General features: G+C 41.1%; 1 protein-coding gene across 4 annotated transcripts; it reads left to right on the top strand.

The window, feature by feature from the left end:
- The first annotated feature begins 6,917 nt into the window (after nt 1–6,917).
- On the top strand, nt 6,918–24,683 carry c18h3orf33 (c18h3orf33 homolog (H. sapiens)). 4 transcript variants are annotated; one of them, XM_063045797.1, is made up of 6 exons: nt 6,918–7,238; nt 7,412–7,471; nt 12,802–12,955; nt 17,946–18,106; nt 23,137–23,287; nt 23,983–24,683. In XM_063045797.1, exons 1-6 carry the CDS (start codon nt 7,155–7,157, stop codon nt 24,021–24,023), a joined length of 651 nt encoding a protein of 216 aa, XP_062901867.1. In that variant the 5' UTR covers nt 6,918–7,154; the 3' UTR covers nt 24,024–24,683. The 4 variants fall into 4 exon arrangements, with proteins under 4 accessions (XP_062901867.1, XP_062901866.1, XP_062901868.1 ...); XM_063045796.1 differs by having other exon boundaries at nt 23,689–24,683; XM_063045798.1 differs by having other exon boundaries at nt 6,920–7,238; nt 23,589–24,683.
- The last annotated feature ends 276 nt before the right edge of the window (nt 24,684–24,959 follow it).

The raw sequence follows: 24,959 nt of genomic DNA, 5'->3' as shown, positions 1-24,959 counted from the left end.
TTATTAATCATGTCTTTATATTAATGGAATGCTGCAAAATGACCAGCAATATCTGGCAGTTTGCAGTTCATGGGATAGCTGTACAATGTAGCTGATTTGGCACCAATAATAACATGGGATATCCAGCTCCCATTATCCTTTTGCTTACCTGTCTTCAGCTGTACAATAAATCATTTTCCCTCAATTATAAAATCAAAAGTAGATGGGTGGGATGTTGGAAGTGTGGGGAATAGTTATACTTTTACCTGTATTTGCAGTTCCTTACATGTTATCCAAGCAGCAAAGTGATGACCCCAGCGACAGAACTTAGGGGAAAAATATCTATCACTTTAGGAAGAATTGGAGAGATGGGATAATTAATAGTGGGGACTAAACTTCATTTTCACAAAAAATTACACAAAATAATCTGCATTTTAAAAAAAAATCAGAACACTAGTGAGAATGAAGAAGTTGGGTGGAATATATTGGTCTGACTACAAATATATAATCTAAAGGACCCTGATGTTCATCTGAGTTTTGAAAGAGATTGCTTTATAGATTCTGAATATTTTGCAATTGTTCTGGATGAGGCTAGTAAATACATCTTCACTATTTGAGAAATGAAAGGGGAGAAAATAGGGGATCACCAGTGGTATAAATCCTACTTTGCATGATCCAGTGATAGGGCATGTTACAAAATAGCTAGCGGATTCCATGTTCCTTAGGATGACTTATGTTTGAATGTCAAAAGGGAGACATTGAAATATTAGATCAGCGTATTAGTGATGGCAACATGCCTCCCCCACTCCCAAAAAAACTATCTGCTTTACCATTTCCAGGAAAAAAACATATCCATCACTTTGTTCTTTAACTAGCCATGGTGGCATCACTACCCTGAGTAAAATGTTGGACTCAAATTAGTGATAGTACTATCAGAGTGTCTGAGTTCTAGGCGATAACAGAGTGACAATCAAGACTGTTGATATTAGACTATAAGACATAGGATCAGAATGAGGCCATTCAGCCCATCTAGTCTGCTCCAGCATTCCAGCATGGTTGACACCGGATCCCACTCAACCCCATACACGTGCCTTCTTGCCATATCCTTTGATGGCCTGACCAATCAGGAAACTAATAACTTGCATCTTAAATATACCCATGGACTTGGCCTCCACCGCATTCTGTGGCTGAGCATTCCATGGATTCACTACTCTCTGGCTAAAGAAAATCCCTCCTTAACTCTGTTCTGAAAGGTTGCCCCTCAATTTTGAGACTGTGACCTCTAGTTCTGGATACCCCCACCACAGGAAACATTCTCTCCACATCTGCCCCATCTAATCCTTTCAACATTTGATAAGTTTCAATGAGATTCCCATGTATTCTTCTGAATTCCAGTGAGTGCCGGCCCACAGCTGCCAAATGCTCCTCATATGTTAACCCCTTCGTTCCTGAAATTATCCTTGTGAACCACCTCTGGACTCTCTCCAAGAACAACATATCCATTCTGTGATACAGGGCCCAAAATTATTGACAATACTCTCAATCAGGGTTGAATCCTTATTGTTGCTCCTAAGGATCCCACAGGATAGAAGAGGCCTGCATTTGCAATGATGGTGGACAGAGCAAGGGCCAGTGGTAAGCTGGTCCAAATGATGAAAGACCAGGCTCCAGTTCTTGGATGTTTGCATCCACAAATGGATAGGCTCGGTTACATCTTCCATTTACATCTACCCTCCTGAGAGAAGAGATTTATTTACTGAAATCTGTTTATGGTGCAAAAGTTGATCAGATTTTGTTATTTCCAGTTAATGCAAATATTTGCTGTCATGAGGTATCCGGTTTATTAAGGTCATAGAACGTGGTCCCTTCTGCCCACTGAATCCACACAATCAAGTATCTTTTTACACTGATCCCATTTTATTCTTCCTATGTTCCTATCAAACACCCCCCACCCCACCCCTGCCCAGATTCTACGACTCATCCAAGTACTAGGAGCAATTTTATGATTAATGATTAACTTCTCCACCCATGTCTTCAGCATATGGGATGAAACTCGGGTATTGGCATAAAACCCATGAAGTCATAGGGAAAGTGTGTGAATTTCAGATAGCACCAGAGGTTAAGATTGCACCTGGGTTAATGGTGCTTCAAAGCAGCAGTTCTACTGGTTGTACCATTATGCTATCCATTACAGAGCTGTGATGCCTCTATGGCTCTATTCAAGCTTGGATTATAAATGTAAAGTAACAATGATTACCTTCAGCAAGAAAATAACCTAATTTTATCTCCTTGTTATTCATTTGTATTACCACAACTCAGAAGCTGTGGAATTACAAGTATGTTTGAATCAGTCTTCACTATGGAAGATATTAGCAGTATGGTGGAAGTTCTAGGTGTCAAAGGGTGTGAAGTTTCCATAACTAGACAAAAGGTTCTTGGGGAAACTGAAAGGTCTGAAGTTTGATAAGTCACCTGGACCAGATGATGTACAGCCCAGAGTTCTTAAAGAGGTGGCTGAAGAAATCATGGAGGCATTAGTAATGATCTTTCAAGAATCACTAGATTCTGGAATGATTCCAGAGGAATGGAAATTTGCAAATGTCACTCCACTCTTCAAGAAGTGAGAAAGGCAGAGGAAAGGATACTACAGGCCAGTTAGTCTGACCTCAGTGATTGGGAAGATGTTGGTGTCAGTTATTAAGGATGAGGCCTCAGAGTACTTGGAGGCACATGATAAAATAGGCCACAATCAGCATGGTTTCCACAAGTGAAGATCTTACAAATCTGGCAGAGTTCTTTGGGGGAGAAAAGATAACAGGCAGGATAGACAAAGAAGAATCGGTTGGTGGTGTGTCCTTGGATTTTCAGAAGGCATTTGACAAAGTGTTACTAATGAGGCTGCCTAACAAACTATGAGCCCATCGTATTACAGGAAGGATTCTAGCATGAATAAAGTAGCGGCTGATTGGCAGAAGGCAATGATGAGATTGAACGGAACCTTTTCTGGCTGGCTGCCAGCGACTAGTGGTGTTGCGACTGATTGTTTTTACATGATGTGTTAATGATTTAGAAGATGGAATTTGTGTCTTTGTTGCAAAGTTTGCAGACAATATGAAAGTAGGTGGAGGGGCAGGTAGTTTTGAGGAAGTAGGGAGGCTTCAGAGGTCTTAGACATATTAGGAGAATTGGCAAAGAAATAGCAGATGGAATACAGTATCGGGAAGTGTATGGTCATAAACTTAGAAGAAATGAAAGGGTTGTCTATTTTCTAAATGGAGAGAAAATACAAAAATCTGAGGATAAAGACACTTGGGTGTCCTTGTGTAGGAATCCTGAGTTTCCTTGCACCACCACCACTCTCCTCTGCCTAGCAGAACTTGTCATCACACTAAATAATTTTTCCTTTGGCTCCTCCCACTTCCTTCAAACAAAAGGTGTAACCACGGACACTCCCATGGGTCCCAGCTATGCCTGCCTATTTGTCAGCCACGTGGAACAGTCTACGTTCCAAGCCTACACTGGTGACTGTCCTGCACTTCTCCTACGCTACATCGATATTGGCGCCGCTTCCTGCACCCATGCTGAACTCGTTAACTTCATCCACTTTGCCTCCAGCTTCCACCGTACACTCAAGTTTACCAGCTCCATTTCCAACATCTCCCTCCCCTTTCTTGATCTCACTGTCTCTATTTCTGGAGACAGTTTATCCACTGATGTCTATTATAAACCTATAGACTGTTACAGCTACTTGGACGACCTCTTCCCACCTTGTTACTTGTACCACTTTTTACTTGCCACCCCTTGCTCTCAATTCCTCCGTCTCCACCGCATCTGCTCTCAGGATGAGTCTTTTCATTCCAGAATGAAGGAGATATCTTCCTTCTTCACAGAAAGGGGCTTCCCTTCCTCCACCATTAATGCTGCCCTCAACCACATCTCTTCAATTTCACGCACATCATCTCTTACCCCATGCTCCTGCCACCCTACCAGGGTTAGGATTTCTCTTGTCCTCACCTACCACCCAACCTGCCTCTGCGTCCAGCACATAATTCTCTGAAACTTCCGCCATCTCCAATGGGATCTCACCGCCAAACTCACCTTTTCCTCTGCACCCCCCACCACTTTCTGCTTTCTGCAGGGATCGCTCCTTATGCGACTCCCTTGTTCATTCGTCTCTGCCCACTGATCTCCGTCCTGGCACTTATCCTTGCAAGCAGAACAAGTGCTACACCTGCCCCTACACCTCCTCCCTCACGACCACTCAGGGCCTTAAATAGCCCTTCCAGGTGAGGCGACACTTCACCTGTGAGTCTGTTGGGGTCATATACTGAGTATAGTGCCCCTGGTGTGTCCTCCTGTATATTGGTGAGACCTGAGGTAGATTGGGAGACTGCTTCACTGAGCACCTGTGCTCCTTCCACCAGAAAAAGCGGAATCTCCCACTGGCCACCCATTTTAATTCTACTTCCCATTTCCATTCTGATATGTTTATCCATGGCCGCCTCCACTGTTTGATGAGGCAACACCTAGGTTGGAGGAACAACACCTTATATTCTGTTTGGGTAGCCTCCAATCTGATGGCATGAACATCGACTTCTCTAACTTCTGGTAATGGCCCCCACCCCACCTTCACCATTTCCCATCCCCTTTCCCCTCTTTCACCTTATCTCCTTGCCTGCCCATCGCTTCCCTCTGGTGCTTCTCCCCCCTTTTTTTTCTTCCATTGCCTTCTGTCTCTTTCACAAATCAACTTTCCAGCTCTTTACTTCATCCCTCCTCCTCCAGGTTTCACCTCTCACCTGGTGTTTCTCTCTCCCCCACCCCCACCTTCTCAATCTACTCCTCAGCTTTTTTTCTCCAGTCCTGCCAAAGGGTTTTGGCCTGAAACATCGACTGTACTTTTCTCCATAGATGCTGCCTGGCCTGCTGAGTTCCTCCAGCATTTTGTGTGTGTTGCTCAGATTTCCAGCATCTGCAGATTTTCTCTTGTTTGAGGTTAATTTGCAGTTTTAGTCTGTGGTGAGGAAGGCAAATGCATTGTTAGCATTCATTTCAAGAGGACTAGAATATAAAAGCAAAGATGTAATGTTGAGACTTTATAAAGCACTAGTGAGGCCTCATTTGGGGTATTGTGAGCAGTTTGGGGCCTTTATCTTGGAAAGGATGTGTTGAAACTGGAGAGGGTTCAAAGGAGGTTCACAAAAATGTTCCCAGGATTGAATGGCTTGTCATATGCAGAGCATCTGATGCCACTGGGCCTATATGACCTCAGGTTCATTCGGGAAACCGAGAGTTTTCTGGACAGGACCTACAGCGACATTGTTACACCGAAGATACCGGAAGAGGGGGGGGGGCGACGATGGATGCTTGGAGTACAGGACACCCCGGGGGATGTACCTCTTGATAACAGGTTCGCCCTCTTGGAAGCTGTCGGGACAGAAGACAGTGCCAGTTTGAGAGGCGGACAGGCCTGCGAGTCAAAAATTGGCGCTGAAACAAAGACAAGGAGACAGAAGTCAGGCAGAGCCATGGTAGGAAGGGACTCCATAATGAGAGGTACAGAAAGGGGTTTCTGAGGCAACAGGTGGGATTTAAGGATGGTGTGTTGCCTCCCTGGTGCCAGGATCCAGGACATCACAGACCGATTGCAGGGTATCCTCGAAGGTGAAGGTGAACAGCCGGAAATGGTGGTGCATGTCTGCACAAATGACGTCGGGAGGATGAGGAAAGAAATTCTGCAGCGTGACTTCAGAGAACTCAGAAGAAGGCTGAAAAGCAGGACCTCCAGGGTGGTTATCTCCAGTTTGCTTCCAGTTCCTTGTGCTGGAGAGGACAGGAACAGGGAGATTGGGGATCTGAATGTGTGGCTGAGGAGCTGGTGCAGGAGGCAGGGATTTAGATTCTTGGACCACTGGGATCTGTTTTGGGGTAAGGATGAATTGTACAGAAGGGACGGGTTGCATCTTAACACAGTGGTCTGCAACCACCGGGCCGCGAGGAAACGATATGATTTGGCGATATTGGTCAGCTGCACCTTTCCTCATTCCCTGTCACGGCCACTGTTGAGCTTGAACGCACCCGAGGTCATTACCCGCGTGTCATCCATGTCAGGGCGGGAAGGAGATCAACTCCCCAAGCTTGCAAATGATGGTGGGCTGAAAAATATGTTTGACATAACATCTCTGCCGGCATTCTGGATCAAAGTCAAGGCCAAATATCCTGAGATAGCCACGAAAGCACTGAAAACTTTGCTTCCATTTCCAAAATAATACTTCTGCGAAGCGGGCTTTTCTGCAATGAATGCAATGAAAACTAAATTGCGGAATAGACTGGACATAAGGAACCCCCTTCGAGTATTGCTGTCTCCCATCACCCTTCAATGGCACCCTCTCGTTGCAAGGAAACAAGCTCAGGGCTCCCACTGATTCAGTGATATTGGTGTGTTGCAATGATTTTATATGTTCATATGGGGAAAATATGTGCTGTGTGTCTAATATCCAAACGTTATTTAATATGTTATGATGCTATTGACTTCTAAGTGACTTATAATTGACTTATCACTATATTGATGCGCTGTTACATAAAATCTAAAATAACACTAACATATAGTAAAAGCAGGAATGATATGATAAATACTCAGCCTATATAAAGTAGAAATAATGTATGTACAGTAGTTTCACTGAACAGAATCACCAAAAACGATTTGTAGGAGAATAAAATCGGCACGTACACGCATGTGCACTGGTGCCCGCACAAGGCTTCATGGTCATGGTAGTCTCGGGGTAAACAAGACATTCGTGCGAAATGTGTCTTTCATAATTTCGGGGGTCTGTAAAGCTTATGGAGAGCATTGCAGCCGAGTTCCTTCCCTGCCCTTCAGTCGCCCAATGGGAAGCTATTGCAGCGTAGGATGACATGCGATGATACCAAGCGGACCAATCACAGCTGTTGCGTCCTACGTTGCCGCGACGCGCGGTTACATTTTGGGACAGTTGCGCGTCGCAGCAACGCATGCTCTCGCGTCGGGTTCGGTGTCAGCTTTGCGGCGACGCGTTGACGCAGAAGTATAAACGAGGCTTTAAGCGTGACCAAGCTGCCCGCCCGTTTGATGCGCGGACGAGCACGCGTCGCTTCAGCAATTCGCACGATACTTCCCGTGATGCAGCGCGCAAAACATGTCTGACGAGGGGCCGAATGCGCTCGGTTACTATCTCAGCAAAGCTGTGGAGTTTGTGGACGAGCATGTTCGGGTGGTTCGGGTATGAGGGATATTTACATACTGACGATCTAGCTGCTATAAAATGGACGCACAGTATTGGGATAGTGAGGCAAAGGGATTTACTTTGTAATTTGGGTGCTTTAGCAGAAAGCTTGGAGAAGTTTGCATTGTAGGTTGCTTCTCATTGCCTTGTCCCTCTGCTTGTGTTTTTAGACGATCAGCACGGGTCTGGCAGTGGTCGGAATCGTGATCTTAGCCAGAAGCGTCAGGCTAGTAAGTGTCCCGGAAGTCTCAGGTGTTTAAAGAACCTTCTTTGTGTACGTAACCCATGTCACAGAACGAAGCTAGACCATCATTTTGATATCGAGTTACCATTCCAGGTTGTCATTTTCTTATCAAGCATAATGCAGCTCAATATTTCAAACAGCCTGTACTGCTTAATTGTAATAGAAAATGATATAAATTCTGGTTTTACAACCTCGTTGTCAATGACAACTGGGAATTGGAAAAAAAAGTCCCATTGAAAAGTGTTGTAGAATTAAATTCTGGTTCTAACATTCAGGTTGTAATGGAAAGTGTCTGATAATGGCTTCTTTGCCCTTATCAGGTTACAAAACTTCATTTGATTGTTAGGTGTTTAGGAGCATCTTAAATTACAAAAAAAAACCAGTTACACCTTATTGCCCTAAAACTGACATAAATTTCTGCCTCAGCACTAATGAATACATATATAGCACATAGAATAGTATAGCACAGGAACCAACAATGTTGTGCCATGCCAATTAAATTAGTAATCAAATTGTAAACTAAACTAATCCCTATGTTACATTGACGACTGCATTAGTGCTGCTTCCTGCACCCATGCTGAGCTTGTCTACTTTATCAACTCCACCTCCAGCTTCCACCCTGCCCACAAGTTTACTTGATCCATTTCTGACACCACCCTCCCCTTTCTCGATCACTCTGTCTCTGTCTATGGAGACAGTCTATCTACTGATATATTTTATAAACCCACTGATTCTCACAGCAACCTGGTACTTACCATTGCAAGCAGAACAGGTGCCACACCTGCCCCTACGCCGCCTCCCTTACTACCACTCAAGTCCCAAATAGTCCTTCCAGGTGAGGCGACACTTTTTCTGAGAGTCTGTTGGAGTCATCTACTGTATCCGGTACTCCTAATGTGGCCTCCTGTATATTGGTGAGACCTGATGTAGTTGAGAGACTGTCTTTGCTGAGTACCTACACTCAGGAAAAGCAGGATCTCCTGGTAGCCACCCATTTTAACTCTACTTTTCTTTCTGACATGTCAGTCCATGGCCTCCTCTACTGCCACAATGAGGCTACACTCAGGTTGGAGGAGCAACACCTTATACCTTATAATCACTTCACCTTTTAAGAAAGGAGGAAATTATAGACCACTTAGCCTGATCTCAGTGGTTGGGAAGATGTTGGAGTCAATTGTTAAGTACAAGGTGATGGAGTACTTGGAGACACAGGACAAAATAGGACAAAGCGTAGATTCCTTCAGAGAAAATCTTGTCTGACGAACCTGTTGGAATTCTTTGAGGAGATTACTAGTAAGATAGATAACGGGGATGCAGTGGATATTGTATATTTGGACTTTCAGAAGGCCTTTGACAAGGTGCCACACATGAGACTGCTTACCAAGTTAAGAACCCATGGTATTATAGAAAGTTACTGGTATGGTTAGAGCATTGGCTGATTGGTAGGAGGTGGCGAGTGGGAATAAAAGGATCCTTTTCTGGTTGGCTGCCAGTGACTGGTGGTGTTCCGCAGGGGTCGGTGTTGGGACCATTTCTTTTTATGCTGTATGTCAATGATTCAGATGATGGAATAGGTGGCTTTGTTGCCAAGTTTGCAGATGATACGAAGATTGGTGGAGGGCCAGGTAGTATTGAGGAAACAGGTAGGATGCAGAAGGACTTAGACAGATTAGGAGAATGGGCAAGAAAGTGGTAAATTAAATACAATGTTGGAAAATGCATGGCCGTGCACTTTGGTAGAAAATATAAATGTGCAGACTATTTTCTTATTGGGGAGAAAATCCAAAAATCTGAGATGCAAAAGGACTTGGGAGTCCTTGTGTATAATGCTCAAAAGGTTAACTTGCAGGTAGAGTTGTTAGTGAGGACGGCGGATGTAATGTTGGCATTCATTTCAAGAGGTCTAGAACAGGGTCCCCAACCTTTTTTTGCACCGCGGACCGGTTTAATATTGACAATATTCTTGCGGACCGGCAGACTCGGGGGGGGGGGCGGGGTAGGGGGGTGGTTAATTACAACCAGAATATAGGTGATAAGTCAACTATAAGTCACTTATAAGTAGCTAATACACTCAATTTAGTTTCTAAAGGGGTTTATCTAACAAATTTAATGTTAAACACACAGTGCATATTTTCCTCACATGAATATAGTGATAGGTCAATTATAACAGTGGTCCCAAACCTCCGGGCCGCGGACCGATACATTGCCGTGAAGAATGCAGTGGTGGCTGGAACGCACCCAGCACATCTTTAAGTAAAAAGCCAAAATAAACAAGCTAATTGATTAGGTGCCGCCCGGCATGTAAATGTTGGCCCAGATCAGAGGCGACGCAATTGACAATCACCTCTGATCTGGGCCGACATTTACATGCCGGGCGGCACCTAATTAATTAGCTTGTTTATTTAGGCTTTTTTCTTAAAGATGTGCTGGGTGCGTTCTGGCTACTGCTGTACCGCTGCATTCTCTGCGGCCAGAGGTTGGGGACCACTGAATTATAAGTCACTTATAAATCAATAGTATCATAACATTTTAAGTAATGTTTGGATATTAAACACACAGTGCATATTTTCCTTGTATGAACACATAAAATCATTGCAACACACCAATATCGCTGAATCAGTGGGAGCCCTGGGCTTGTTTTCCTGCAACAAGATGGTCCTATCGAGGGGTGATGGGAGACAGCGATACTCGAAGGGGGCTCCTTATGTCCAGTCTATTCTGCAATTTAGTTTTCATTGCATTCATTGCAGAAAACTCTGCTTCGCAGCAATATGATGTTGGAAATGGAAGCAACATTTTCAATGCTTTCGTGGCTATCTCAAGATATTCAGCCATAACGTTGATCCAAAATGCTGGCAGAGATGTTATGTCAAACATACTTTTCAACCCACTGTCATTTGCGAGCTCGAGGAGTTGATCTTCCTGCACTGACATGGATGAATCACCGGGGACATTCACAAATGGGTCATGGACCCATTCCTTTGCACATCACTGATGACCTCGCTTGCGTGATGACCTCGCTTGCCTAATGACCTCGCATGCGTTAAAGTTCAACAGTGGGAATAACAGGGAATGAGGAAAGATGCAGCTGACACATATCGTTTCATTTCGCCAAATCATATCGTTTCTTCGCGGCCCAGTAGCACATGCTTTGCGGCCGGGTAGTTGGGGACCGTTGGTGGAGAACACAAGAGCAAGGATGTGATGCTGAGGCTTTTTAGGACACTGGTGAGGCCTCACCTTGAGTATTATGAACAGTTTTGGGCTCCTCATCTAAGAAAAGTTGTGCTGGCATTGGAGAGGGCTCAGAGGAGGTTTACTAGGATGATTCCAGGAATGAAAGGCTTATACAAGGAACATTTGATAGCTCTAGGTCTGTACTCGCTGGAATTTAGAAGGAAGGGGGGATCTCATTGAAACCTTTCAAATGTGGAAAAGCCTAAACAGAGTAGATGTGGAAAGGATGTTTCCCATGGTGGGGGAGTCTAGGACAAGAGGGCACAGCCTCAGGATAAAGGGGCATCTATTTAAAATAGAGATGCAGAGAAATTTTTTTAGCCAGAGGATGATGAATTTGTGGAATTTGTTACCACAGGCAGCTGGGGAGGCCAGGTTATTGGGTGCATTTAAGGCAGAACTTGATAGGTTCTTGATTGGACTCAGCATCAAAGGTTACGAGGAGAAGGATGAGGTTGGAAAGAAAAAGGATCAACCATGACTGAATGGTGGAGCAGACATGATGGGCCAAATGGCCTAATTTTGCTCCTATGTCTTATGGTCTTGTATTCTGTCTGGGTAGCCTCCAACTTGATGGTGTGAACATCGAATTCTCAAATTTCTGGTAATCCCCCCCGCCTCACTATTTCCCATTCCTTTTTCCCTCTCTCACCTTTTTCCTTACCTGCCCATCACCTCCCTTTGGTGCTCCTCCCCTTTCCCTTTTTTCCATGCTCTTCTAACTCTCCTATCAGATACTGCCCCCCAGTCCTTTATCTCTGTAACCAATCAACTTCCCAGCTTGTTACTCCACCCCCTTCCCCTTTTCCCGGTTTTCGCCTATCACCCACTACTCACCTACTTCTTTCTCTCCACTCCCCACCTTCTTAACCTAACTACTCATCTTTTTTCCATTCCTGTTGAAAGGTCTCGGCCCAAAACATTGACGGTGTATTCCTTTCCATGGATGCTGCCTGACCTGCCGAGTTTCTCGAGCATTTTGTGTGTGTTGCCTTGGATTTCTAGCTTTTGCAGATTTTTAAAAACGAGAAAATCTGTCGATGCTAGAAATTCAAGTAACACATACAAAATGCTGGAGGAACTCAGCAGCTATGGAAAAAAGTATAGTCGACATTTCAGGCAGATTTTTTTTTGTGTTTGTAAACTAATCCCCATTGCCTGCACAGTGTCCATATCCTTCCATTTTCCTCGCATTCATGTGCCTATCTAAATGTCTCTTAAAAGTCTCTAACATTTCTACCTCTGCCACCAGCCCAGACAACCATTCCAGACACTCCCCACTCTTCGTGTAAATAAACTTGCCCCTCACATCTCCTTTGAAATTACCCCTTCACACCTTAAGTGCATGCCCTGTGGTATTAGACATTTCAACTCTTCGAAGAAGATTTGTCTGTCTAAACTCATCCATGTGTTACCTGTGGAGGCAATGTACGTTCAGTATGCCAGTTGCTTTATGAAAGAGATGATCACATTCCAAGCTCTATAATCAATATAGTACCCAGAGAGAATCACTTTCTCACGTTTGTCTCTAGAAACTGTAGATGCACAAAAAACAGTTTGAACGAAGCTCTACCTTATTCGTCAAGCCTTCTGTGACAAAATAGCCTTAATAGTATAGAGCAAAATATTCCAAATTACAAGCACAGAGCCTTAGGGGAATGATTTACTTAAAAAATGCAATGAAGATTGGATGCATTGTAATCAGTCTTGGGATTTTTTTTGTACTTTGTTCAGCATCTATATATGAGGAACACAGTTTAATTCCTGTACTTTCTTCCATCAAATTGAATTATCACAGAATGTTTTAATTTATTGCTATCAGACATATAATTTTAATCTAGCAAGCAAGCGCAGCAAAATTATGCACTGCGTAAGTAACACATTGTTTCTTACGTTATTAAAATCATCTGATAAAGTCTTGGGAGATCGAGTACATTTAAATGTACATCTAATACACGTTGACTTGCACTCACTGCATAATGTATGCAAAAAAGATTGTTTTATAATTTTATAGTGTGGAAACTTCTGTGTAATACGTTTTGATGAACAATGAAAGTTAATTTTCCTTCATCTTAACAGACTACTAAATTTACAAATGCCTTAGAAATACCTAACAAATTTATTGAAAAAAATATTAAACTTCGAGGGAGAATACATCATGTAACAGAGAATGGACTGGAAACAGAACACATTCCTATTAGCCTTCCTTTTATTTCAACCCTGCAAAAAAAAAGTAAGTAAACACTTATGGACATATAATAATAGGTATAACTACAGATAAGTTAAATAAAATTGAAATGTTAATTGTGATATTGTCTTCTACATGTGACTAAATATGTCTAATTCTAAAATTTTGTTAGCACAGTGTAAAATTCATCATGTGGCTGCATGGAACTCATTTGCTCTGTTTCAGTTACTGCAAGACACAAGTTTCCATTCTAAAAATTTGTGTTCTGTAGAATTGAATCAGCAAGTTTTGTATTATAATGATGTGCTAGCTCAGTTTATAAGTTGTAGGTGTTACTAAGATAAATATTTGATGCTGATGTGGAAACTTCTCAGTTTGAATGGCTTTGTTCATTTAACACAACCTCTAAAAAGACTTAGTAGTGAGTTCTTGATTAATAAAGTTGCTGGTGAAAGGATTTATTGTTTTGGAAAGCAGATTTCCATAAGACCATAGATATAGGAGCAGAATTTGGCCACTTGGCCCATAGAGTCTTCTCCACCACTTCATCACGACTGATACATTTCTGTCTTAACCCCATTCTCCTGCCTTCTCCCCATAACCTTTCATGCCTTGGCTAATCAAGAACCTGTCAACCTTTGCCCTAAATGCACCCAGTGACATGGTCTCCACAGCTGTCTGTGGTAACAAATTCTACAGATTTACCATCCTCTGGCTAAAGAAACTCCTTCTCATCTCTGTTCTAAATGGATGTCCCTCTCTTTTGAGGCTGTGCCCTCTGGTCCTAGACTCCCCCACCAATGGAAACATCCACTCTATCTAGGTCTATCAACATTTGATAGGTTTCAGTGAGATCCCCCTCATTTTTAAAAATTTCAGCACGTACAGGCCCAGAGCCTTCAATGGCTGCTCATATGATAGCCCTTTCATTCTTGGCATCATTCTTAGAACAGTACAGGCCGTTCGGCCCACAACGAGGTTCACAATTCTTGTGAACCTCCTCTAAACCCACTCAAATGTCAGCACATCCTTTCCGAAATAAGGGGCCAAAACTGCTCACAATACTCTAGGTAAGTCCTCAACAGTGCCTTATACTGCCTTAGTGTTATATCTTTGCTTTTCTAGTCCTCTTGAACTGAATGCTACTGTTGCATTCGCCTTCCTCATCACCAATTCAGCTGCAAATTAACCTTTAGGGAATCATACACATGTCACTTTGTACCTCAGATTTTTTTGAATTTTCTCCCTGTTTTCAAAATAGTCCATGCTTTTATTCCTACCAATGTGAATGATCAAACACTTCCTGACACTGTATTCCATCTGCCACCTCTTTACCCATTCTCCTAATCTGTCTAAATCTCTCTGCTTCCTCAACACTACCTGCCCCTCCACCTGTCTTCATATTGTCTGCAAACGTGGCCACACAGCTATCAATTTCATCATTCAAATTGTTGGCATATGTTAGAAAAAGAAGCAGCTCCAACATCGACCCCTGCAGAACACCACTAGTCACCGACAGGATCTGAAAAGGATCCCTTTCTTCCCACTCTTTACCTCCTGCCAATCAGCCAGTGGTTTATCCATGCTAGTACCTTTCTTGTAATACCCTGGGGTCTTACGTGCAGCACTTCGTCAAAGGCCTTCTGAAAATCCATGTACACAACATCGACCAATTCTCCTTTGCCTGTCCTCCTATCCTCTGGTTGTCTCAGTACAGGAAGGATGTGGAAACCATAGAAAGGGTGCAGAGGAGATTTACAAGGATGTTGCCTGGTTTGGGGAGCATGCCTTATGAGAGTAGGTTGAGTGAACTTGGCCTTTTCTCCTTGGAGCAACGGAGGATGAGAGGTGACCTGATAGAGGTGTATAAGATGGTGTGAGGCATTGATCATGTGGATAGTCCGAGGGCTGTAATGGCTAGCACGAGAGGGCACAGTTTTAAGGTACCCAGGTAACTTCAAAGGTAAGGACATGTTCAGCGCAGCTTTGTGGGCCAAAGGCCCTGTATTGTGCTGTAGGTTTTCTATGTCTTCTATTTCTTTAAAGAATTCCAACAGATTTGTCAGGCAAGATTTTCCCTCTTGCCATGTGCCTCCGAGTACCCGAAACCACACCCTTAACATTCAACTCCAGCATCTTCCCAACTACTGTGGTCAGGCTAACTGGCCTATAATTTCCTTTCTTCTGCCTCCCTCCCTTGTTGAAGAGACATTTCTGAACTGAGTTTTGGAGGCCATTAAGTCTTCAGCTTTCTTGGGAATTGCAGTCTGCTGCTATATCTGTTTTGTACTCAAAGGTTTTCTATTAAACTTCCAAAACATTAATCATGTGACATAGATTAAATATCCAGCACATAGAAATATAGAAAACCTACAGCACAATATAGGCCCTCCGGCCCACCAATCTGTGCCGAACATGTCCTTACCTTAGGCTTACCCATAGCCCTCTATTTTTCTAAGTTCTATGTATCCATCCAGGAGTCTCTTAAAAGACTCTATCCTTTCTGCCTTCACCACCGCTGCCGGCAGCCCATTCCACGCACTCACCACTGTCTGCATAAAAAAACTTACCCCTGACATCTCCTCTGTACCTACTTCCAAGCACCTTAGAACTATGCCCTCTCATGCTAGCCATTTCAACCCTGGGGAAAAGCCTCTGACTATCCACACAATCAATGCCTCCCATTATCTTGTACACTTCTATCAGGTCACCTCTCATCCTCCGAGGCTCCAAGGTGAAAAGGCGGAGTTCATTCAACCTATTCTCATATGGCATGCTCCCCAGTCCAGGCAGCATCCTTGTAAATCTCCTCTGCACATCTGGAAAAGTTACCTCTTTTCAAAAGGCTTTTTGTGGTGAACCTCATGGATCTCATTTTTGCAATGTTATTTCCACTATTAGGCACAATGGCTTATTTTTCATTTTGTTAAACTTTATTTTTACTAAATTAATTGGCTAAGCATCCGTACAACAATCAAGTGGATAATTTTAGCTGTACTGCATAAGAACAGAAGTAGATCAGTTAGCCGGCATTCAGTCTGAATTCTAATAAAACATGCCTAATAATAGCATTATTCTAATTTGGCATGTTTTTTCTACATATTATTTTGTTTTCTCAGAAGTTTTTTTCAAATACCTGTACTAGGACATTATTAGATCTTGGAAACAAATTGATATCTGGGAAATTAAAACAGAATTTAGAGTCGCAGTGCTTCTGATCATGTTTTAAGGCAGAAGGAAAGAGAAACATCTATTCATAAACATCCTTTTAGGATGTTTCACAGCACTTTATAACTAATGGATTTGACTTGCTTGAATGTGTAACAAACTGAACCACAGTTGACTGTTGGCCCTGGTGATTTCTATAGAATCTTTTTCAACATTGGCAAATGGACATTAAAGCTTGGTTTTGTACTTCTTCCATAAGATAGTAACAACTTTTTAAATACAGAACATCATATTGTTATCTTCAGCTAAAATTCATGGCATTCAGTGTATAACTGACAACACACATAAAAGTTGCTGGTGAACGCAGCAGGCCAGGCAGCATCTCTAGGAAGAGGTGCAGTCGACGTTTCAGGCCGAGACCCTTCGTCAGGACTAACTGAAGGAAGAGTGAGTAAAGGATTTGAAAGTTGGAGGGGGAGGGGGAGATCCAAAATGATAGGAGAAGACAGGAGGGGGAGGGATGGAGCCAAGAGCTGGACAGGTGATAGGCAAAAGGGATACGAGAGGATCATGGGACAGGAGGTCCGGGAAGAAAGACAAGGAGGGCGGTGGGGGGGGGACCCAGAGGATGGGCAAGGGGTATATTCAGAGGGACAGAGGGAGAAAAAGGAGAGTGAGAGAAAGAATGTATAAAAATAAGTAACAGATGGGGTACGAGGGGGAGGTGGGGCATTAGCGGAAGTTAGAGAAGTCGATGTTCATGCCATCAGGTTGGAGGCTACCCAGACGGAATATAAGTTGTTCCTCCAACCTGAGTGTGGCTTCATCTTTACAGTAGAGGAGGCCGTGGATAGACATGTCGGAATGGGAATGGGATGTGGAATTAAAATGTGTGGCCACTGGGAGATCCTGCTTTCTCTGGCGGACAGAGCGTAGGTGTTCAGCAAAGCGGTCTCCCAGTCTGCGTTGGGTCTCGACAATATATAAAAGGCCACATCGGGAGCACCGGACGCAGTATATCACCCCAGCCGACTCACAGGTGAAATGTTGCCTCACCTGGAAGGACTGTTTGGGGCCCTGAATGATGGTAAGGGTGGAAGTGTAAGGGCATATGTAGCACTTGTTCTGCTTACACGGATAAGTGCCTGGAGGGAGATCTGTGGGGAGGGATGGGGGGGACGAATGGACAATCCCTCCCCCTCCTGTCTTCTCCTATCATTTTGGATCTCCCCCTCCCCCTCCAACTTTCAAATCCCTTACTCACTCTTCCTTCAGTTAGTCCTGACGAAGGGTCTCAGCCTGAAACGTCGACTGCACCTCTTCCTAGAGATGCTGCCTGGCCTGCTGCGTTCACCAGCAACTTTTATGTGTGTTGCTTGAATTTCCAGCATCTGCAGAATTCCTGTCATTTGAGTGTATAACTGAATCTTTTTTTACATGTGTACCCAACTTCTGTCTGGTAAATGGCTTGTTACATTATTTGCTTTAGCACCCTATATCTGTATATCACCCTATATATGTTGATGGACTGCAGTTTTACTACTACTTCAATTATAAGTGATAAAGAAAATGTGAATAGTGTAACTTTTCATACTCAACCTAATTCTTGCAGATCTCTTCAGATCAAATAGGATGTCACCCTGTAAATTCAGAAATATATTTTCTCAATTCTAAGTTACAGCATGACCATTCATACAAAGGTGGTTACTATGAGATCCTCTTATTGGGTGCCCAGCAGCTTATATTATCACAAAATAGCTGAGGGTGACAGGAAATCCAGATTGCAAATTGCTGTTATGCATGTATGTGTTAAATTTTTCCCTTTTTTTTGCCTTGTCTAGTAAAGAAACACTTCCATTTTTCTCAGGGCAACAAGATGGTCACCTGATGATTAGGTTGGCTGGCTTGCAAATGACTGATGAAGGGAGAGCCTGGTTAAGTGAGCAAGTAAAAGATCCCCACGTTATTTGGTTTCAACTTCTGAGAAGGGAGAATTCTTTTATAGATTGCATTGTGAGATTAAATAAGGTAAAGCTATATTTTAGAAGAAGGAATTCATATTTTTGTGTAATCAAAATTGTGCAAGAAAATGATGCCTATCATTCATTTGGTGCCTGTTCTTAAAGCAAATGAAATATAATATTCTTCTGTATTATTGGAACTTAAAGCTTCCCAGGGAATTGCTAGTGCATTTATGCAAAGGTTTCAGTTGAAATATTTTCAATTTGTTTCCATCAGCTGTAAATTTATCTTTTGACTGCATTCTGGTGTCTTTAATTCAGATGTGCTTTTGCTTAAAATTTAAATTGTCCACAAATTCAAATTAACAAACATTAAAGAAAAGGCAGCATCAAGAAGATTTCTGGAGTAAATGTGACATGTAGCTACAGAATGCTTGTTTGTAATACATGTTTGTAGTTGATAATAATTTTGTGGATTCTCGGGTGCATTGTACAGGTAGTATCAAATTACTGCAAAATCAAGTCTGACTGGCCCAAATTTTTACAAACTTCATCATCATCATCGTCAGGTGCCGTGCCCAGTTTGAGCTTTGACCGCCATGGCCCACACACTCCTGTTTCAGGTCAAGTAGATCAATTCATTGGTTTTCATTTCCAGTTCTCTGGCTGCCATCTCCATCATCATTTGTCTTTGTCTTTCTCTTGCTTTCTTCCCTTCAATCTTTCCCATAGTTACCGTGCATTCTAACTTTTCTTTCCTAATCACATATCCAGTGAAGTTGCGTTACCTTTTCATGATCTCATACATTATTTCTCTTTTTATGTTTGCTCTGTTCATGAGATCCTCATTAGATACTTGTTTCGTCCATGATATTCTTTGTATCCTCCTCAAAAACCACATCTCTGCTGCTTCGATCCATTTCCTCATGTTAAATAGATATTGTCCAACATTCTGAGCCAGATAACATAACTGGATAAAAGTAACATTTCAGTACTCTGAGGCGGGTTGTCATGCCTAGTTTAGTATTGGACAGTATACTCTTCATTCTCGTAAAGGTCTCTTTTGCCATTCCTATTCTTCTTTTGATGTCCATGTCGCACCTGCCATTTGATGTCACCCAGCTTTCCTAAGTAGCAAAAGTTCTGCACTTGTTTTATGTCTTCCCCGTTTATTCTCAGCCTGCAGATAGGATTCTCCTTTTTGGATATCACCACACATTGTCTTTTTGCAATTGATAGATAGACCCATTTTTGCACTTTTTTCAACAACTATATCAATTAAGTTTTGTAGTTCTTCCTCCGTACTTGCAATTAACACAGTGTCATCTGCATAACTGAAATTATTGATGTTTTACCGCCAACATTGATTCCCAAGATATCTCTTATTTTTTGTAATATTGTTTTACTGTACACATTAAATAAATCAGGGGATAAAACACACCCTTGGCTAATGCCTCTCTTGATTTTCGTAAACTGACTCACTTCTCCATCTATTTTTACAGTGGCATTTTGTTCCCAGTACAGATTTCTGACTAAGTGGAGGTCTTTCGAATCCAGATCTAGAGTTTTCTGTAATATTTCAAGTAACTTATTGTGCTTCACTTTATCAAATGCTTTTGTGTAGTCGATAAAACAAACAAACAAATCTTTTTGCACTTGAATAGCTCGTTCTTATAGAATCCTTAACATCAATATTGCGTTTCTTGTACCTTTGTCTTTCACAAAACCACATTGTTCTTTACCTATTTCAGCTTGTATCTTACTTTAAGCTCTTGTCATCAAAATTCTTAGAAGTATCTTGGTGATATGACTCATTAAACTTATGGTCCTATGTAATTCACATTCTATTGCTCCAGGTTTCTTAGGAAAAGTGATAAATACTGATTTTTTCATCTCTTCTGTTATTATTCTAGTCTCATAAATGTCGTTGATTATATCAGTAAGTTTTTCAATTCCATAATCTTCAAGGGTGATAATTTGTTCTGTTACTAATTCATCAGGACCTGCTGCCTTTCCTTTCTTCATCTTATTTATTGCATTACGAACTTCAGATTTTAACATACTTGGACCTTCAATGTTTTTCTTAATTTCTGGTTTTTCTGGTTTTTCGCCTTGATCAAACAATTCCTGAATTTACTCAGTCCATCTGTTCATAACCTCATCTTTTTCCATGATAATGGTACCGTCCTTTGCTTTCAAACGTCGACCTGAAGAACAGAAGAGCTTTTTACCAGTGATTTTCTTGATTTGTTGATGTAACCTTTTTGGATCAGTAATAGGGATTCTTTCTATTTGCTCACATTCCTGGTTTAACTATTCTTCTTTGGCTTTTTGACATAAGCTTTTAACTTTTTTATCTAAGGACCTATATTCTATAGGATTTGCTTTCTTCCGTCTCCTTTCTTCCATTAGATTTTTGATTTCATCTGTCATCAATTTATTCTTTGTGCTTTTTTTCTCTTTCAGGAATCACTGACTTTACTGATTCTGCCAAGACATCCTTTAGAGAGTTAAATTTCATTTCTACATGATTGCTATCATCTTCAACAGATTATATTTCTAGACTTTGAAATCTATTCCTTACTTCAATTGTAAATTTTTGTCTTAAGTTTTCTTCTTTAATTAATTGCAAGTACTCAAGGTGTTCAGGTGTTTGCTTCTTTGGTTTTTTTAAATTTTACTTTTACATGACATACTACTGGGTTATGGTCACTATTACAGTCTGCACCTGGATATGTTTTGCATTGAGTCACTGAGTTTCTAAGTCTTTGGTTTATAGTAATAAAGTCAATTTGATTTCTAGTATTATCACCTGGACTTTTCCAGGTCCACAAGCGTCTTGGATAGTTTTTAAAGTAGGTATTCATAATGACCGGATTATTCATCTTGCACCATTCTACCCATTTCTCACCTCTTTCATTTCTTTCCCCTAGTCCAAATATTCCTATGGTATTTCCATCAGCACCTTGTCGTACTTTAGCATTTAGATCTCCCATGACAATAACAATATCTTGAGGTTTGCATCCATTCTTTCCTTGTTCAAACTCTTCATAGAATTTATCTAAATCCTTATTTGTTCCATCTGTTGTTGGCGCATATACCTGTATAATTGCCAAATCAAATGATTGCCCTCTGAATCTAACAAGGAGCACTCTTTCTGATATTGTCCTAAAACATCTTTTGCCATGTTTTCATCCGTAAGAATTCCTACTCCATTAGTATGGGATGTTCCACAGGAATAAATTAGTGTTTTATTTCTATTCTGACATGTTCCAGCACCCTGTCCAATGAACTTGGTTAATTCCCATGATGTTAATCTTTAGTCTTTCCATTTCGTTTATCAGATTGTCCAATCTTCCTGCTTGATATAGGGTTCTTACATTCCAAGTGGCAATAATTTTCTTTTGTGTTACTTGAATTTTATGAGCAGTAGCTTGATGAAGGTCAGGGATCGCCTGCTGCCCAGAATCAACCCTACCGAGCGAAGCATCTTCAGAATTATCTTGGAAGATCCACTTGACGCTGTTGTTGTGTGATATATTTTGTGAGTTTGACCATGGTTTTCTTAGCAAATAGATTCTAGGAAACCTAGTATCTAGCAACAGTGGTTTGCTTTTGCCTACAGTTGGGCAAACTAAAGAAATCACCATTTTTCTTCCCAAATGTTCATCCGCCTGTACTACAGCTGTTGACATTTGAGGTCCTAGCTCATCCGCCTTCTCCGTCATAAGTTCAGTTATTGAACTTGCTGGATCTGCCATTGGCCTTCGCTCGTATCCTGAGTAGGAACCCTTGCAGGTGCTACCGTTCCCGGTTAGAGCAGCTCTGGGAGCAATGAATGACTAAGGGGTAACTCCACGTTCCCCAAAGCTCTGAAAGTCCCCAGTCAGAGCCTCATCACCGGTTACAGTTTAGAGTCGTACCCAGGACTTACAAAATTCATAGCATTCAAATAACTAACGATATACACCAGTCTTGATGATATATGAGGCCAAATACTAGAAATATAAGAATAAACTGAAACTGATGTAAGTACTCAGCAAATAAGAAAAAAAATGATTTTATTGTCCTACTGTATATGCGCACAGTGCAGTGAAAAATGTACTTGCCACTTCTTCATAGGTATTTAGTGTCATATAAACAGTATCTTCAAGAAAAAGTATAAACACAATTTTTACAAGAAAGAACACTAGAACAATTTATAACAAAGTCTATTTTAGTTCAAAGTGGTCATAGTTTCGCTAAATTCTACTGATTAGAGTTTTGTCAGTTGGTTCAAGAACTGAACAGTTGAATGAGTTTGGCTATCCTTGAGCCTGGTGATGTGGGACTTCCTTTTGCCCAATGGAAACTGCAGAGGGAAAGGAGCAGTATTTAAGGTTCATGTAAATCATATCACATGGAACAGATTTTAAGGAGGTGCAAGGAAAGTATGTGCGGAAGAGAGGTAGTGAGGCTGCAATAGGATGGAAGGCAAATGTGATTTAAATGACAAAGGATTATGGGGAGGACAAAACAGAGTTGGCAGTTGAATAGTAGAAACACTCAAAAATTTGGTCTGAAGAAGCTATACCTGCAAATATCAGAGTCGTTGTATAAACCTGCTGCTTGCAAATAGGAGCATTAAACTACCTTAACTACCTTGATTATTCTGTATGTACATGCTAGTTGATCCTTTTTTCTTGCTACTGTCTGGCATTAGATAGGATTGTCATGTTCTAATTTGTTTTATGATTACCCTAGGCTCTCAATGTTGTGTCTTTATTATTTATTTATTAGGGACTAATTACTTTTGAAAGAAAACGTATTCCTGAGAAAGACCAGGAAACTTATCCATTCATCTGATCATATAGCCATAGTAGCAACTTGTAAACTAATTAATTTAAGAAAAGAATGCATATTTCCACTAAAATATTACGATGAATTGAAAGGATTTTCTTGATATTTCTTAATATTTGCATAGGGATGCACACTAATTCTAAAACTTGGCATCTGTCAGATAATATTATCAGGGTCAGAAAAAATTATTGATGAATGGCACACTGTAATTTTGAAATGTGTAGGTGCTCAACAAAATATTTTTTTTCTCTCCTTAAGGGATTAATTTTCTCAATCTGCCTAAATGAAGAGATTTTAAGGAAAGGTCTTGGGCGAACTATTAATATTGAAGGCTTGCACTCTAATCCCAAATTGTACTGGAGGCTGCAGACAAAGTTGCTTAAAGCAGAAATGAAAGCCCTAAAAAAAGGTAAAGGCATCTGGAAAGAGCCAACTTTATTGGAAAAAATCTCAAATAATTTACAGAATTCTAAGATTTTGCACAATTTCAATCATCTAATTTTATGGTTCAGGTCATTGAGAAACAAGTAAGTTAATAGCATTCAGTTAAAGGGATATTTTGTAGACTATACCAGAGATCTAACTGGTTTTGAACTAGTGACGTGTTTAAGTTTATCATTACAATATCACAAAATGTTATCTTGGTTTAAGATACAAATATCCATTTGTAATGTGCAATATGTTATATTTTGTCTTATTGGTTTATTCAGAAATGGAAATCTCTGTCTGATATTCTAAACTGTATATGGATGTGCAACAAATAAACAAAGCCTATGCAATGTACTACGTGAGCCCTGCTCTTTCACGTAGGATTTTCCACTTATGATGATCTTGTAATGGAGGGAAATCACAACTAACCAAGAACAATGATTTACATGTCTAATGAAGTAAATCCGAAGCTTGCATAACATATGTAATCAACAGTAAGTCCAACTAATTCATTTGGAAAAATATCTAAGAGATATACTGAAGCACTGAGGGCCATTTGCACTTCCTTCTTTTGTCACTTAAAGCAGATGATGTGGATGATGTTGCTTATTGCAAAGTTGAAGTATCTGGAATTTAAAATAAATACTTTTTACAGAAAGGGAACTTTTTTTAAAGGAGAATCTACAGCGGTGAAGAAATCAGGGTATGTGGCCTGAATTTTTACTGAGCCATCACTGAATGTTGTAACCACCTCTATCATCATTTGGTTTTCTGCTGCCTCTTCCCTCTCCAAGTCCTGGTTGTAGCCAGTGGTCCTCTCAGTGGAGAAGATCACTGGCTGTCAGCTACCGACATTAAAAGACCTGTTCATTGCCAGAGCGAAGAAAAGAGTTGATAAAATTACTGCTGACTCTGCCCAGCCTAGCAGTCACCTATTCATCAAATTGCCATCATGGGGACGCTACAAATCCATCACCATCTGGGCTACATGTCTTCTCTGAAGCTTCTTTCCTGTAGCTATCCAGCTTCTCAACAAAGCTCACTCAGGTGTAATAACTTAACTGCACCTGCACAGTTAAATGGTCCTCTTAAAAGTTAAAAGACCCGTAAAATGGTCTTTCCTGCTTTCCTTGTTCTGTTGATAATTATTGAGTCTATTCATATGTGGACATTAATTTAAATTTGATTATTGACGAATGCGCATGTGACCATTCTGCTAATTGTTGTTTCCGCGTGGCTGTTTACACTGTTGTTTTGCAAATTGCTGATTGCTATTGTGTTTGTCTGTTATGGTATTATCCTGTGTTTTACACTTGGGCACTGAACCACAATCAATTCTATTATGTTTCACATACTGGCAATAAAGTGATTCTGATTCTGAATGTTTGACATGCTTTCTGAATTTTTCTCAAATCTTAATATCCCAGCATTATATCCATACATACTTACACACTTTTAGTAACATCAGTAACTGCTCTCCTTGGATTCACATGAGTTTGAGGAGTAAGAGGTTTGGAAAATAAACCAAGATCGTTGACACAGGTTTATCTCTGCATCTCTCTCTCTTTTAAGAGACTCTTAAGGTAATATAGTACTTTATTTTACCACAACCTATGAACATTATAGCATTTAAACAACTATAAAGTGAAGCA

Source organism: Mobula hypostoma, chromosome 4 (genome assembly GCF_963921235.1).
Source record: "Mobula hypostoma chromosome 4, sMobHyp1.1, whole genome shotgun sequence".
NCBI lineage: Eukaryota > Metazoa > Chordata > Chondrichthyes > Myliobatiformes > Myliobatidae > Mobula > Mobula hypostoma.
The sequence above is the reverse complement of the archived record's forward strand: the minus strand, read 5'-3'. Positions and strand labels throughout refer to the sequence as shown.

Excerpts from the sequence above, each read along its gene's own strand:
- c18h3orf33 (XM_063045795.1), top strand. The coding sequence starts at position 7,155 with ATGTCTGACGAGGGGCCGAATGCGCTCGGTTACTATCTCAGCAAAGCT. Across the intron at positions 12,956-17,945 it reads TTCAACCCTGCAAAAAAAAA|GGCAACAAGATGGTCACCTG; the intron begins GTAAGTAAACAC and ends CATTTTTCTCAG. Across the intron at positions 18,107-23,136 it reads GCATTGTGAGATTAAATAAG|GGATTAATTTTCTCAATCTG; the intron begins GTAAAGCTATAT and ends TCTCTCCTTAAG.